This window comes from Mus caroli, chromosome 1 (assembly GCF_900094665.2).
Source record: "Mus caroli chromosome 1, CAROLI_EIJ_v1.1, whole genome shotgun sequence".
NCBI classification, from domain to species: Eukaryota; Metazoa; Chordata; class Mammalia; order Rodentia; family Muridae; genus Mus; species Mus caroli.
In genome coordinates, this window is record NC_034570.1 from 112010031 (window position 1) to 112026948 (window position 16918).

The 16918-nt window shown below is 46.0% G+C and overlaps 1 protein-coding gene across 3 annotated transcripts in view; it reads right to left on the bottom strand.

Annotated features, from left to right (window-relative positions):
• The window catches only part of Cfap221 (cilia and flagella associated protein 221), a 74502-nt gene extending 58977 nt beyond the window's left edge, over positions 1–15525 (bottom strand). Inside the window, exons 1-6 of one of the 3 annotated variants that reach the window (XM_021166758.1) lie at positions 15472–15525; positions 13364–13549; positions 7844–7944; positions 3422–3508; positions 3129–3227; positions 493–593 (exon numbers count right to left, since the gene is read on the bottom strand). In XM_021166758.1, coding sequence (XP_021022417.1) covers positions 493–593; positions 3129–3227; positions 3422–3508; positions 7844–7944; positions 13364–13502 — 527 coding nt within the window. In that variant the 5' untranslated portion in view covers positions 13503–13549; positions 15472–15525. Of the gene's footprint in view, positions 1–492; positions 594–3128; positions 3228–3421; positions 3509–7843; positions 7945–13363; positions 13550–15353 lie in introns of all 3 variants that reach the window. The other 2 variants (XM_021166741.1, XM_021166748.1) reach the window with 2 other exon arrangements.
• Between the last annotated feature and the right edge of the window lie 1393 nt (positions 15526–16918).

Below are 16918 nucleotides of genomic sequence, written 5' to 3' on the forward strand. Positions count from 1 at the left end.
AGAGAGAGAGAGAGAGAGAGAGAGAGAGAGAGAGAGAGAGAGAGAGAGAGAGAGAGAGCAATCTGGAAGGCTGTCTCAACATCAGCTTGTAACCCAGGCTGTCTCAACATCAGCTTGTAACCCAGGCTGTCTCAACATCAGCTTGTAACCTACCATTTGACTTCAAGTCCTTTGTTTTGCTGCTTTCAGACACTCCTTCCTCAGAATCCCTTTTCAAGCTGAGGCTGGTCCTTGACAGCCTCACTTATGTGTTTCTTAATTTAAAAAAATATTATTTAAGTGTATATGCACATGTCTGTCTGCAGAAGTGAAAAGAGGGTTCAGGATCCCCTGGAGCCGAACTTAAAGTGACTATAAGCCACATGGTGTGGGTTCTAGGATGCAAACTTTGGTCCTCTGCCAGAGCAGCAAGTGTTCTCTACTGCTGTTCTCCAGCCCCCTGTTAGCTTTTCACATCCTGTGGTGTCTTACTGGTTCACTTTGGGAACTCACCTTTCTCCGAGGAAGACATCTGATAGATTTATAAACGTGGGGAAGTCCAGGTTATTCAAGACAGGGTAGGCATGAATGGGGACAAGCAAGGTGTCATCTCCCTGAAATTAGTATGGAGGAAAGTTAAATTTAGTGTTTGGAAAACTATCATTTTGAACTTTTTTTAATCATTCAAGAATTTCCTTAGGAAACCTTGGTGCTTTAAGTAAAACATTAGAACTACTAGGTTTCTTTTGTGAGTGTGTGTGTGTGTGTGTACATGTGCACCCATGTCCATTTGCATGGGTGTGTACACACATATGGAAGCCAAAGGACAACTTTGGATATCATTGTTTAGGTACCAATCAATCACCTTTTTATTATGTAAATAAGGTCTCTCATGGAAGTTACCTCCTCCCCGTAGCAATAAGATCCCAAGTACATATCAACATGGCCAGCATTTTTTAAAAAGTATGTCCTAGGAATCAAACTCAGATCTTCATGCTTGCATGGTGAGTCCTTTACCAACTAAGCTAACTCTCAACCCCTAGGACATCATATTTCTTAACGATGAACAAAGCAAGAAGGTGTTTAAATCTATCTCACTGGAACAATGTTCACTGTTACCCATAGAAACTAAAGGTATTAATCCCCCCCGCCCCCCTGCTGCTCTATCTGCTTCCAGCTGGGGGAGTTAGAAAGGAAGACCATGAGACCTTGAAAAGGGTCTTTGATCTCTCCAGGTTTGTATGATCCTCAACAACGTGGATGCAGTTATGTTTTCCCTTAAGGATATCTTTAAAAGTCAAAGCAGGCTACAGCCCTACAGTGTAAACAGCACTGCACCAGTATGGTATATCTTTATTAGCTTTGTGACCATTCCCAGTGCAGGAAATGTGCTCTGTGGCTCTATATGCCGGCTTCTTGACTCTGTATGAGATCATAGAACTGAATATGGGGTTTATAAAACATTTGGTAATAGTAAAAGGTCCAAATGCACGAGGACTAAAAAATTAATTTAAAATCAAATGTTGGTGAATCTGAGATGTTTCTAGTAATACTTGCCCATGGTTCATCTCCTGATGTCACTGCAGCCTTGGTTCTAAATACAGGGCATGTACACTTGCATCATGCAATGCCAGTCAACACTGTCTGAAACACCTTGGCTCAGATTCAAGACTACCGCATACTATTAATTTTAGAGTATAAATTGTACATATGAAATATTCTGCAGAGTATTTCTACAGAATCATAACATTTTGGTTATAAGAAATGGGGACTCCGTTTTTATTGTTTCCTCTTGGCAGTGAAGCTATTTTATTTTTTTTCTCGATTACTCTTCGGCGTGTATCAAATGTAGCTTTGGATTGTATTATGTTAGAATGTTCAGGGTTTTTGGTGTATTTGTTTGCTTGGTTTTTAGTTCTGGTGTGTGTGTGTGTGTGTGTGTAGTGTTTGCACATGTGTTGTTGGTATACATGCCTGTGAATAAATAGCCAGGGGGAAATGCTGAGTGCCTTGTTCTATCTGCCTTATTCCCTTGAGACAGGGTCTCTCAATGAACCTACAAGTAGGCAGTCCCTGCAATCCTCCTGTCTCTGTCACAGCATGATGCTAGGGATACAGGTACGCACATTCATGTCCAATTTTTTACATGGGTTCTGGGAACTTGAACTCAATACTTTAACCATGAAACTGTCTCCCTAGCCATGTCTATATAGCCCAGGATGGCCTTGAACTTGAGATCCTCTTCAGTGCTGAAATTTCAGCACTGAAGGCACAGGCCTTTTAAAATTGAAAACCAAAAGGAAGATCTCTTCACAGCCTTACTACACAAATGATAAGCAATAAGAGTATTATTTGAAAGAAAAAAGAAACCCATCTGCTGCAAATTTTGTAACCTCCCATTGAGTGAGGCTAACTTTGAGAATTCTGAACTTTGAAAGACTGTGCCTTTGACAAAACGATGAGTGGAAGGGACTTTGGGGGCTGCTCACTCGGGCTGGGGCTGAGGGTGAATGAAGAGACCTGGCATAGGTTCCTGAAAGCTCACCCGGCGGGCACTTCAGGCTAGTAGGCTCCACCTCTCCAAAGACTGAAGATTCCACCACAGTCGCCAGTGTTTATAACTACAGAATGGGGGCACTATTTATTTTCTAGCTCTGCACTTAAAGGAGCACATTACGGTTATTTGACAAAGTTTTCACAGGGCCCCACCACCACAGGATAAATGGAAGTTTGGCATGGGCAGTGGGGGATTGCAGGGTAGTGTCTTCCCAGGGCCCCTGTGGCCTAACCTCTTCTTAGATGGGATACAGGTACAGCCCTGAGCCTACAGCCTCATACACCACTCGGAAAGTACTGAGGGGGTCACCCTGGCTCTTTCTTCTTTCTTTCAGGGTATGTGTTAAGTGTCAGACACAGCTAGCAGAGAGAGAGAGAGATCTACCATGCAGGTAGGTGGTCCTGACCAGGATCACCATGCTCTAATATCTTTCTAGTCGGGAGGAAGGTACAGCTGTGGGCCACTTGGCCTCTTACAACACTGAGAACCCATAGGTCTGTCTAGCTGTCCTTTGTCCTCCTTCAGGATCAGGATACAGAGTGTCCCCCCTGTATCACCTCCCACCCCAGACAAATAACTTCTAGAAACTCACCTTACAGTGAATACGGATGCAGTCATAATAGTAGCGCCACTCATCTGGAGAAAATGTAATAGTGACCGTGAGTGACAAGCCTGGGATGAGGCGGTGCTCCTGGAAGGCAGGTAGGCTGTGTTGGGCCAGGCCCTGGACCTGACAGACAGCAGGACTCGGGGNGGGGGGGGGGGGGGGGGGGGGGGGGGGGGGGGGGTGAAGGCCACACACACTCCTGCCCTAGCAGGCCTAAGTCAGAAACCATAACCTATTCCACATCTCCCTCATCAGGGAAGGTGATCCAGGGACAATACCTTCTTTTCAAAGTTGATTTGAAAGTATTTGGTCTGTGGTGGCAAAATATGAAGATGTGTGTCTTCATCAGAAATATTGGCAATATTCTGGGTGAGAGAAAGATGAGTAAGAATTTGACTTATTTACATATTTGTCTCTTCATTGCTTATACCTTATTATTTTACATTTTTCAAAAGACATGGAATATGGGCTAGGAGATGGCTCAGCCAATGATTGCTGGGCAGGATGGGGAACCAAGTTCTGATCCCCAGCAACCCACGGAAGAAGCAGGCTGTGCCTGCAAACCCTGATGCTGGGGAGGAGCCAGGAGAATCCCTGGGGCTCGCTGACCAGCAAGTATATAATAGTGGATTAGCTCTAGGCTCTGTGAGAGACTCTGTCTCAAAAAAATAAAAAAATATGGTGGAGAGTGACTGCAGGATATACCCATGCCCTCTTCTGGCTTTCTTCTGTATATATATGGGTGAATGCACTTACATACACATATGTGCACATATGCCTTACACACACACACACAAAGAGAGACAGAGACAGACAGAGAACAGCATTAGGCAAAATTAGCTTTTCCTATCTTCTTAGAACATGTGTGTTATAGATGTGTGTCTATGTGTTTACATGTAATATGTTTAATATGCTCAATAGCACACAACTTAAAATATGACATATGATACTTTTAATCTAAAGTTCTAGATTATCAGTTGATTATCACAAATGACTTTTTTTTCCACACTGAGCAATTAGTCCTAACAAATGACTTTGTTAGGACTAGAGAGATGACTCAGCAGTCAAGAATGCTCTCAGCACGTACAGAGGATCAGGGTTCGATTCCCAGCACCCACAGCTGGCGGCTTACAACACCTGTAACTCCAATCCAAGGGATCTAAGAACACCCTCTCCTGGGGGCCACAGATACTAGCACTCACATGCATATACATATACCTCCTACTTCACCCCCACGCATAAGCTGGCTCATAACTATCTGTAACTGTAGCTCCAGGGGTACAAAGCCCTCTTCTGGCTTCTGAGGGAACTTACATACACGTGGCATGTATTCACTCAGACAACTCTCATATGGAATAAAATAAAGAAATGACCTTGTTGATTTTTGCCTACATCTTGCATTCAGGGCCAACTAATGACTATAGTAAATAAGTGTGGTTCAAAAAACCCCATAAGCAAAGCATAACAATGCTCAGGCAGGGTGCGCCTTGGTGTGCTGTGCTTATCTTGTGCTGTTTAGGCCCTGCCTCCCCAGGCCCTGAGGAGAAGACACTGCTGCTTATGGTCCTAATTTTGCGAAGCAACATTTGGGGAAGGGTAGAGTTCTTAAAAGCTGTATCAGGGAGTTGAACAGTATATTACAGAAATTCCAAGGGCACCGCCATTGTAAGTTAATGAGTTTTGTCTGGGCCTATAAACACACTGGGTGTCTTCTAGGAAAGCGATAGCTTATTTATTAATAAATATAATTTCTGAGACAAAAAAGAAATGTCCCTAAGGGGGACAAAAGAATACTAAGGGTCTTGAGTTTTGAAAAAACCCACAAAGATCATTATTTAAAATTTTAAAGGAGACTGAAAACACTAACGTTAATATGCATGCAAACAGGTGCCTCAGAGCCTTTAGGTCTGCGTGGCCTCGGTGTTAATGAGCTGCACTGAGTCATTCCACTTGTGGGCAATTTGCATAGTTTCCTGTGCCAAAACCTAGGAATGTCCTTGTCATGTTCTGCAAGAATGAAGACCATTCTCAGCAACCAAACTACGCAAATTCCGGAAAATGCCTAACTGACTCTGCGGGGATGCAATGGCTGTGAACCCTTTGTAGGCACTACAATAACATCAATGTAGGGCTGAGTCTCCTCGAAAAGAAATGGAGGCTCCAGTTGAAAAGGGTAGGAAACATACATGAGCTGGCTGCTACCTGAACCATCTGTAGCCAGGCCCAGATCAAGCCCAAGGCTGTTAGAACCAGCTTCCATTTCAAGACTGAGCTCCATGTGAGCCCATGTCTGTGTCCACATCTCCAACAACACCGTGGTTCAGAGCAAGGGCTCTCTCCATTTGAACCACAGGGCTTGGGACAGGACAGGTGTTGTGTGTTTAGTATATCAAGCCTAGAAAGATGAGTTAATCTTTGAAGGAAACACTATCGCACCTGCTCTGAGTTCAGCGGCAGTTACAAGAACGTAAGGAAAGTTTTAGATGGTGTCGGTGTTTCTGAAAAAGAAATGGTGCGGCTGGCTGATGACTGAGACCTTATTTACACTGCCGCAGAGTCCTGGAATAGAAGAATGATTTGGGACTTTTTTTTTTTTTTGGCACAATGAAGACTTCTACTGATTTTCAGGGAGGGAGAAAGCTTAGTAAAACAGTGTTCTCCCCTTGTTTGGCAAGACTGGTTTTGAAATTAGTGCTGCTCATATGTGTGTGAGTGTGAGGTCATCTACTGGGGCATAAGCAATCTACACACAGGAAACTGACTTTCCCTCCCCTAATGGCTGTCAACTGCCAACAGCTCCTTCAGCCCCAGCTGGGGCCTCAAGAGCCTTTCCCCAAACCTTGTTGGGATTTTAACTGGCTAGATCTTGTGAAGGTCTTGTGCAGGCAGCCATAGCTGCTGAGTTCTAATGTGTAAAGGCAAGTCAGGTCCAGCAGATTGTCTCTTCCTCATTGTCCGGCTCTTCTGTTCTTTCTGCCCTCTCCTCATCAATGTCCCTGAGCTTAGTGGGTGGAGAAGCAGATCCGTAGAGATACCTCTTCTGTGGCTGAGCCCACACTTATTTATGCCTAGCGCCTCTAACAGTTGTGAACACCTTTGATAAGAGTATTAAGGTAATCGCTTTGGCTTCTGCTTAGCATTAAAGACGGGAACAGGAAACTGGCTTTCCCAGCATCTCCCAGAATGCTATTAAGATGAAATCATGTTGTACTTTCATCTACTTCTTGTTTGTTTTAATGTCTGATAGAATCAGCGTGGTGCTTTAGACATCACACTGTCCTCGGTGAATGAGTGAACCGCCGAGTCAACCTAGTGTGAGAGTGAGCTCAGAGTTTTTCCTCTGTTCACTGAATGTCTTCTGCATGTCAGGCATTGTGCTGGACAATGAGGAAGCAGCAATAAGGAAAAAAAAGCAGGTGTGGGGCTGCCCTCCAACAGGGCAGAGTTGACACTTTGGATCTTAAAGATTTTATCTTTAATTGTGTGTACATGTATGTCTTTGTGGGGGGTTTGTGCACATGCATGTGGATGCCAGTGGAGGTTAGGAGGTTGTGTCTGAACCCCTGGAGCTATCTATGGTGATAGGGAGTGGTGAACCGTCCAACATGGGTGCTGGGAACCAAGATCAGGTCTTCTGCAGGAGCAGTGGGTGCTCCTAATTGCTAAGCCATCTCTCCAGTCTTCTCATGTTGTTTATATTAATATCTGAATCTCAACCCACATGGTTAAAAAAAGGAACAGCAAAGACAAGGCTGCAGCCAGAACTCTCTTTGACATGCTCAGGTCAGGGGTCATGCCTAAATCAGTCATTTGCCAGAGAGAATATGTGCATTGGAGTGCCCAAACCTGGACACATCTTCTCTGGACAGGCATGGCACCTGACCAGAGCTGGCCAAAGGGACCCCTACCTGGGATGTCCTAGGAAAGGGACCTCCCCTCTCATGGTGTTGTGACCACATTGGCTTGGAGGAACACAGTCCTTGAATGCAGCCTTGACCCAACTTTCAATCCCCTGTGGACTGGAACAAGGGAGTTAAGTTTTTGGAACCAGGGGTTCTCATCTAGATAGCCCCTTCACAGAGCCACTGTGAAGTCCAGACCCTGGTCCCTCCTGTGGACAGGAGGGTGACAGTTTTAGAAAGGGTGTTGAGAGGGGTCCCAGGGCAGAGTGGAGTTCATTTATTTAAGGACACTGATGCCCTTTCTAATTTCTCTTCAAGGAACTGCCTTTCTGACTAAGTGACCCCCCCTCTGTGTGTGTGTGTGTTCAAGTACTTGCATATGTGTATGTGTTTGTATGTGGAGGCCAGAGGTCAACCTTGGGTGTCTTTCTTAGTCATTTAGTTTATTTTTTAAACTGTATTCCACGTATTTATTGGGAGGGTGAGCATGTGCCAATGCATGTGGAGCTCAGGTGACTTCTAGGAATTGATTCTCACTCATTTTTACCTGGAATTCGATGACTCATCTGGTCTGGCCAGGAGGCCCCATTGTCCACCTGTCTCTACCTTCCCAGCAAATGGGCTTACAAGCCCATGCCGTCATACCCAGCTTTTTGACATAGTGCTGGGACTCGAACCTAGGACCTCATGCTTATACAGCAAGCACCTTTCCAACTGAGCCATCTCCCCAGCCCCTGCTCTGTATCTGAATTAGTAACATAAATGCTTCCCGACCCCGTGCCCTTAACAATTACCTACCAGAATCTGTTGGTGCTCTTTTTCTATCTCATAGCCTCCAAAGTGGACTATGCCTGGCCTGGCCTGGATGACCTTGTTGTTCAGAAGCTTGGCATAAACCCCTGTAAAAGAAAGGCAGACATGTTCATCATGAGCTATCAAAGAGAGTATCGCACTGAAGAAGGTCTTACTGGTGTGGGCTGTCTTTACTTTAGGGGTCTTTAAGAAAAGTGGGTTCAGCTGCCAGTGAGATTGATTCTGAATCTCAAAAGAAACTGGACTGAGTCTCCTTTTCTATTTAAAAAAAATTTTACTTTTATTTGTGTGTGTGTGTGTGTCTGTCTGTCTGTCTGTGCCTGGGTATACCAACAGAGGCCAGAAGAGGATGTCAGAACCCCTAGAGCTAGAGCTCCATGCAGCTGTGAGCGGTGGGAACAGACTCAGGTCTGCAGAGCGGCAAGTGCCCTCGGTGGATCAGCCTTCTCCATCCCCTCCATTCTGTCTGTGTTTGTGTGTGCTTACCGCCCATTACAGTTATCTGCTCTCTACATATGTCATGCATGTCTCTGTGTGTGCTTGTGGAGGTCAAAGGACAACCTCTGGGGTGGTGCCTCATGTGCTGTCCACTTTTCTTTTGATTTCTGAGATGAGGTGTCTCAGGCCTGGAACTTAGAAGGAACTAGGCTAGCTGGCCGGTGAGCCCCAGGGAGCTGCCTGCCTCTACTCCCCTAGTGCTGGGACTGCAAACACATATCACAGAGACATGGGTTTTCTTATTGTTGTTGTTGCTGCTGTTGTGGGTTTTCTTATTGTTGTTACTGTTGTTATTGTCATTGCTGCTGCTGGTGGTGCTGGTGCTGGAATGTGTATGTTTTACATACGTTGTAGGGTTTGATTGGGGTCCTCATGCTTTCAAGGCAAGACCTTCACTTGGCTGAGCCATCTTCCTAGGCCAGTTACACATGTTTACATAAAAGTTTCAAAATGAGAATATGAAAAAACCCAACAACTCATTCCAAAGTTAGAGTTACTGTTGCTGTGATAAAACATCCGTCACCAAAATCAACTTGAGGAGGAAGGGATTTGTTTGGCTTACACCTCCTACTGACTCAGCCCATTGAGGGAAGGAGAGGCAGGAACTCAGACTGAGCAGGAACCTGGAGGCAGGAGCTGATGCAGAGGCCCCGGAGGGGTGCTGCTTACCGGCTTGCTCTTTGTGGCTTGCTCAGCATGCTTTCTTATAGAACTCAGGACCACCAGCCCAAGGGTGACCCCATCCACAATGGGCAGGATTTCTATCAACCAATTAAGAAACTTCCCTTGCAGGCCTGCCTACACACTGATCCTATGAAAGCATTTCTCAATTGAGGATCTCTTCGCTCAGATGGCTTGAACTCATATCAAGTTGACATAAAACTATCCAGCAGATCTTGGCAAAAGCTTTATAAATATTGGCATTAAAAAAAAAAAATGGCTGGAACCCTTCTCCCCCCTGGAGCCACTGGCACAGACACAGAGAACTTGAAGGTGTCTGAAAGTGACGTGTGGAACATTGTAACACTAAAACACACACCCTTGGGTGGAGATTTGAGATGCCAATGAGATATGTACTACATGAAACGGTAAGTTAAACCTTGAGTAACAGCATTTGTGAGAGAAAGCCAGCTTCACGCAAATGCTCCAAAAGCCTGCACTGTAACATAAAAGCCTCCACTCTGCCTAATGGGGCCTTTTGAGCTTCTAAACTCTCCACCTGCTCTAACCCACATCCCCCTTCTTTGAAGGACGCTGGCTTTCCTCTCTGCCCTTGCCTCATTCTCATTGTGTATGTGTGTGTGTGTGTATGTGTACATTCATGTGTGATCCTGTGGGGTATCATTCCTTAGAAGTCACACCCTTTTTTTATCAATGGAGTTCTCACCTTTCCCCTAGAACTCCCGATTCAACTGTGCTGTGCTCCATGACCAGTGAGTCCTTGATTCTCCTGTCTCCACCTTCCGGCACTGGGGTTACACATGCATTTTCCCATGCCTGGCTTTCTGAAAAATGTTGGTGTCTGGAGGTACAGCTCAGGTCCTGGCTCGTGTGCCTCACTTGATTGACTGAGTCACCTCCCTCCCCATGCTCTAAGATACACCTGCTCCTGCTAATCTCCATATCTCTGTCTGGTTCCTTGTTCTGAGTCACAAGAACCTGGAACCCCTCAGGAGGTGCCCCCTAAACCCAATATCAAGCCAGAGTTTCTACCCTGTGGAAGTGGAGCGGGGCCAAGACTCACAACTTATGCACAGCAGGTCATCAGCAAGCAAGCAGCTCTGGCCAGTGAGACGCTCACTTATTTTTCTTCCTTCCTTCCTTCCTTCCTTCCTTCCTTCCTTCCTTCCTTCCTTCCTTCCTTCCTTCCTCCCTCCCCCCCTCCCTCCCCCCTCCCTTCCTCCCCTTTTTTTTTTTTTTAAATTGAGGTCTCCTGTATCCCAGGCTGCATCAAGCTCACTATCTAGCCAAAGGATGACCCTGAACTTCTAATTCTTTGCCTTCATCTCCTGAGTGCCAAGTTACAGATGTGCGCTAGCTACCACCCTCGATTTACACGATGCTGGAGATGGAAGCAAGGGCCTCGCTCATGCTAGGCAAGGGCTCTAACAATTGAGCTACAACCCTAATCTGTTTTAGATATTTTTCGAATCCTAATTTTGTTGGTTTTAGGGTCACAAAGCAGCATGTAGTGTTCCTGCCCAGAAATGGGTAAGTGCAACAGTGTGTACTTGATAGTCTTAAGCTGTCAAAAGAGCCCCCTGGAATAGATGCATTTCTAAGGTTTAAGGTGGGCTTGAACAATTGGTGCAGTTGTATTGAGGGTGTGGTTAGTTTTAATTATAAACTTGACACAGCCTACAATGACCTGGGAAAAGAGTCTTAATGAAGGACTGTCTAGAATCTAGATTCTAGAACTAAACTCTAGATCAAGTTATTATAGAGAGAATATCTCATATGTTGTATGAATGCAACACCTGTCAATTAAAAAACCTATGGCCAATGGCTTAGGCAGGATATAGAAGTGGGACATGTGGAGGAGAAAAGAATTCTGGGATAGAGCCAGGCAGGAGATCTCCCTAGGAAGAAAAGAGGAAACAGATTCGTGGTACCTGAGCACAGGTAACCAGCCATATGGCAGAATGTAGATTACAATAAATGGGCTATCTTAAGCTATGATCCTAATCAGAGAAGAGCCTAACTATATGGCCAAGGTATTTGTAAATATATTTTGAGTCTGAGTCTTATTTCTAGGAGCATGGGGCTGGGAGGAAGAACCAGGCGCTAATTTCAAGTTGCCTTGTGGACACGTCTGTATGAGGCTGTCTTGATGTGGGAAGACCCAGCCTGAAACTGTGGGGGCACCATTCCCTGATTTGGGGGGGGGGGGGCTGGACTATATAAAAGAAACCAGATAATCACAAGCATGCATTTATTCTCTCTCTGCTCTTGACTATGGGTGGGATGTGACTGGCTGCTTCAAGTTCCTGCCTTGAACTTCTTGCTTTGATGGGCTGTGAGCTGAAATAGACCCTTTCTCCCCTAAGTTGCCATTGTCAGAGAATTTCACCACAGCAGTGGAAATGAAACCAAGATGGGGTGACTAAACTTGACAGTGGGGAGCTAGCCATGGCTCATCACCCACTGAATGCCCCCAAAAGGGCACCAAAAAGGTCTGTTCGTCTACTGACAAGGTCCCTCCAGGAGCCCACCCACACTTGGGTTCAGGTTTCTCCCTGTGACTCCCATGCAGCTGCCCACGTCATGCCTTTGTCTTGATTTCTGCCGAGTACCTTGCTTTCTCTTAGAACCCTTGTGCCGAAGACTTCATTAAAATATATTTTATTAATGAAATTTATAATTAAGATATATTTTATAGTAATATATCTGCTTCCTAAATTGGCTAGTTCTGATTTTTTTTCTGTGTCAAAGAAATGAATATTGGTTTGGCCCAAGTGAGGTCCCTAAAGACTAGGGGAGTTCCTCAGGCTATTGAGGTTGACAATGTCGAGCCCCTCTGTCTCCCCATGCTGATCAGAACTGTGACTTCGTCCAGCATACAGAGAGCTCTTGAGAGTATTCAAGCAGGGCAGAGAAGTGAGTAAGGGGTTCCAGAAAGGAAATCGAGAGTGTGGAGACTGAGGTAAGAAGCGTGGTAGTCCCAGGACTGGCTGAGGATGGACACTGCCTGTGCTGTTACAGGCTGATATTGGACATTGTTGGGCGCTCCCTGGGGTGTCTGGGTTCTTACATCCCAGAGCAAGGCATTGCATCAGGGACGTGGGAGTGGCGGTAAAACAAATAGTTCATTAAGAGAGAATAGCACTAGCCGGGCGTGGTGGCGCACACCTTTAATCCCAGCACTCAGGAGGCAGAGGCAGGTGGATTTCTGAGTTCGAGGCCAGCCTGGTCTACAGAGTGAGTTCCAGGACAGCCAGGGCTACACAGAGAAGCCCTGTCTCGAAAAACCAAAAAAAAAAAAAAAATAGAGAGAGAATAGCACTTCAGGCAATGGAAGTGGGCGGGGCTGGGGAAAGGTCAGAGGCTCAATGGTGGATGATGAACCATGGATCAGTATTTTCCCAGCCCAGTGCGGTGGGCTTTTGGTCATCTGAGTAGCAGTCATATTTTCCCCAACATGCCTGGGACATGTCAGCCTTGGTCGGAGAGTATTCTCTGCCATTGTTCTTTTCTTCAAATGTTAACTGTGTGTGTGTGTGTGTGTGTGTGTGTGTGTGTGTGTGTGGTGTGTAGACTGTGCAACCTTGGTTGTTACCCACTGTCCACATTGTTTTGTAAGGCAGGGTCTCCTACCTCAGCTCGGCTAGCTGGCCAGTGAGTCTCAGGGGTCCCTGACTCTCAGGGCTCCTCCTCAGTGCTGAGGTTAAAAGTACACATAGCATGTCCATGTTTTTTTATGTGGGAGCTGGGGTTCGAACTCACATCCTTGTGCTTACAGGACAAGTGCTTTACTTACTGACCTGTGTTCCCAGCCTCATGTGCCTCTCTCGCATCCTACTTTTCCTCACACAGTGGGACAGACAGGAACAACATGTGAAGAAATGGAAGTCATTGAACTTGTGAGTAAATTTTACCACAGAAGTCTACTGTTTGGAGGCAGGAGAAATGGGCCAGTGGTTAAGAGCACTTTTAGTTCTTCCTGTGGACCTGAGTTTGGCTTTTAGCACCCACACTGGATGGTTTACAAATGTCCATGACTCCAGATCCAGGGCATCTGAGGGGCTCTTATAGCCTCCATAAGCACCCACAACACAGGTGCCATATACACATAAACGTATACATACATGAAAATAGAAATATTTTTAAAAAAATCTACCATTTAAGCAGCGAGATCTAAGTGAATTACCAGCCTTATTTACAAAATCTGTTGTGAGCCTATGATTAGTGATGCTATGTATCACTATACGTAGTGATGCTGCTAGACCAGCACTCACAATCCCAGCGTCCTGGACCCTGGACATAGGCAAGGGTTTGCTGCCCACTTACTGGATTCCAGAAGATGGTTAGGCACTTCTGTTCTTTTCTTGGGCTCCTCTACCAGGCTCTTCAAGAGGAGGGGTGACATCGTATCAAAGGGTTCTTTTGCCTGTTGTAGTTCCTGCATGGGGCTTTTCACAACTTTCATCTGCTCCTGAAAAATGGAACTGTCTGTCTAGAGTCAAAGGTTATTTCCTGGGGGAAAAAAAAAAAACAGGAGTCCTGGAGTTACCCTGAGAAATCACACACATATTTCTTCTCAGTTCTTGACAAATGTACCTCTTGTCTCTACATGGTGTGCCACGGCTCAGGCTGTCCCCGCCTCTCATCTACTGGACACTGCATTCCCACACACAGGGCTGCCTCATTAATCACTTGACATCACACACCATAACCCAATATGGCAACATGCTACAGACTCTCCCATGACTCTCCCAAGCTTTTCTAAAATGTGTTCCTGAGATACTTCTGGGGCACATGGGCTTGGGGGTGAGGAGAAAGAAAGAATTCTCAAGGGCTAATAAATTTGGAAAGTGCCTTGGTTTTCTGTTGTTAATGACAAGATATCCTGTCAAAAAGAATCTGTGTAGGGGAGGAAAGGGTTTATCTGGGCTTACAACTCCATATTATCAAGGGGAAACTGAGGTAGGAACTCAACTAGTCACATTAACACCTGCAGTCAGATGTAGAGAGAAACGAAGGCCCCCATGCTAGCTATTCCCTTTGCTTCCTAGCTTTCTTCCCTCTCACACCTTACAGAGCCTAGGGCATGGCGCTGCCCACAGAAGGCCAAGTCTTCTCACACCAATTAACAACCAACCCACACACCCAGAGGCCAATCTGATCTAGATAACTCCTCATTCAGACTCTTCCCAGGTGATTCGAGATCTAGATGATTCTAGAGTTGACAGTTAAAAGTCTTCTTTCTGATGTGTCTGCATATCACATTCACAGAGACGTGAACAAGGGTCCCGTGAACATATTGAGTGTTTGCAAGACACAGGCATTCATATGTCACCTTCTGGACCTGTCTGCTAATAGGAGGTGATAGAGGGGTGACAGAGCCTGGAGGTGGCTGTATCAGAGAGACCTGGGACATGCCTAGGACTCAGAGTCAAGGCTATTTTCAGTTGACAGTCGTTGGAAACGCCACTTTCCTCATAAACACCCACTCCCAGTCCCCTCTAACCTTCTTTCTCAATTACTCTTTTAGTCGTCAGTTATTAACATTATTGCCTTGAAACAGAACTTTACACATTCCACATTTGAAAAGCCTTTATTATTTTGTGGGGATGGTGGGGAACAGAAAGTGCACGTGTGGAGGTCAGAGGACAACTATTCTGTGCAGTTGGTTGGCTCCTCCCACTCTTGTGTGGGTTGTGGGGATTGAACTCGGGCCATCGGGCTTGCAAAGCAAGCACATTCACCTACTGATCCATCTCACTGGCTCCCAATCCCACACTTTCTATATCACCCACAACTCTTGACTCCTTCAAACAAGCCGGGGGCTGCTTGGGGAATCCCCTGAAGTTGAAGGTAAAATCAACAATGCACGTCTATGAGTTTTGTTCTTTTTCCCTTGGAGAAGTTCCATAGCTTTCGAGAAGACACAAGAGAAAGTAGAGATACCGTGAGGTTGAGGTTGTCGGTACAGTAGCTGTGGAACAACTATTTCCAGAAATAAGTTGGACTGTATTCTCCCCAAGCGTCCGGTTGAGTAGCAAAGGTTGCACAATCCTCAACACAGCCTAAGGAATCCGCTTATCATAGTCCTCCCCCGACCCCCTTCCCAACCCTCTCTGCCTTCCAATGTCTGCCCCAACCCCCACCCCCACCCCCTGCCCAACCCTGTTGCTCTTGGACCCATTGTGTTTCTGGTAGGGTCAAATTGGATTGGGCCCCACCCTGGCTAATCCCCTCTTCTTTCATGCCAACTCATTCTAAAGTGGTAGGTAGAATGCAGGTTCACTCCTACCACCATCTTTTCTTTGGGTCTCACCTCGCCCCTACCCGGACCCGATCCCTAGATGAACATCTAGGGGATCCACCTGGGGGCTCCCGCTGCTTTAGTAGCTTGGCGACCACCTTGGGACACTCACAAATCTGAAGCCTCCTACCCTGCAGACGATAGTTCCGGGGCGGGCGCGCAGGAACCTACTCACGGCGTCGCCATGACAACGCGGACGCTTTCCCAAGACGTGCTGGGGGACGCGCCCAAACGGCCCGCAAACATGGGGGGAAGTTGGGCTGTTTCTCTTCTGGGACGAGGGTTAACTTCTTTGAGTTCTGAACAGTATGCAGAGCCTGAGAAAGACCAGAGAGCGCCACTTACTATGTGGAAAACTAATGGATTCCCAGAGGAGCAGAGAAAGGGCACTTTGAGAGCTGGACAGTCTGCCTGAGCAGCTCTGGGCAGGGCGCTGGCACAGTGGGCGGGACCTCCTGTCCAGGCTCCCCCTTTTCCCCCTCCCAGTTTTACACTTTGATATATGATAAAGTTCGTACACCAGCAAAAGAAGCTCCCCTTCTCCCGCTGCAACCATGGTTAAATTTCAGCCAATCGAGTTTCGCTTGTACTTTCTACTATTTTGAAAAAATTTCCACATTCTCTTGCATATTTTTTTAAAAACTAGTTTATCTTTTATTTCTTCTTTGACAGTTTTGTACATGTAAACAATGTATCTCGATTATATGCACCCCAGCCTGGACCAAGAGCCCTCAATCCAGCCCCTCCCCCGCCACATCATCTTCTCTTTTGTTAATAATCCACTGATTCCAGTTAGTGCCCCCTGCCGGAATGCTGACCTGACCTTGTGCAGGTCTGGCTCAGATAACCAGGGAGTTTACCATGCAATGGCACGTCATAGCCAGAAGACAGCATTTCACAGCGTTCTTCCCTTCCTCTGGCTCTTCACTTTCCCCCCACCCCCCACTTCTTTGATTTTCCTTTAGCGTTGGGTTGATATGTTTTATATAGGCTGAGTACTCAATAGACACTTATTCTAAGCACTCTGACCACTTATGAAACTGCATAAACCGGTGCCTAGTATGGAGAGCAACTTCTCTGGCCAAGGTAAAGGCTCTACTAATCCATGCTATAAGCATATGTATTTAGAAGGCTGTTTGGCAACATGTGCTTTAGCATCAGTAGTAGGTTCTTAGAGTGATGACCCAGCAGGCACCAGCTTTTGACTGGGTTCACAGCACCAGGCCTGAATTCCTACTTGTGGACAAGACTTTAAGTTTAATCCAAAACCATTGGAAGTTTACAGCATCCATTCAAAACTCTTACCAGCTTTTCTTCTGGTCTCTCTTTGTCTGTATGACGGGAAACTTGATGTTATTTACAGGCATACGTGAGGAGACTGGACTATAGAGTCCAGACGGTGTCTAAATTCCTGTCTGCTGTCCACTTCTACACCTGTGTGCTAGATGTAACCCCTTCCCCACTGAAAAGTTCATTGGTTTTTGTTAATTTGGTTCCCCTTTTCCCTTTCATCAACATTCCTACCTATAAAGCAGCCTCGTCTTGGGACCGGAAGGGTGGCTCAGTGGTTAAGTGTG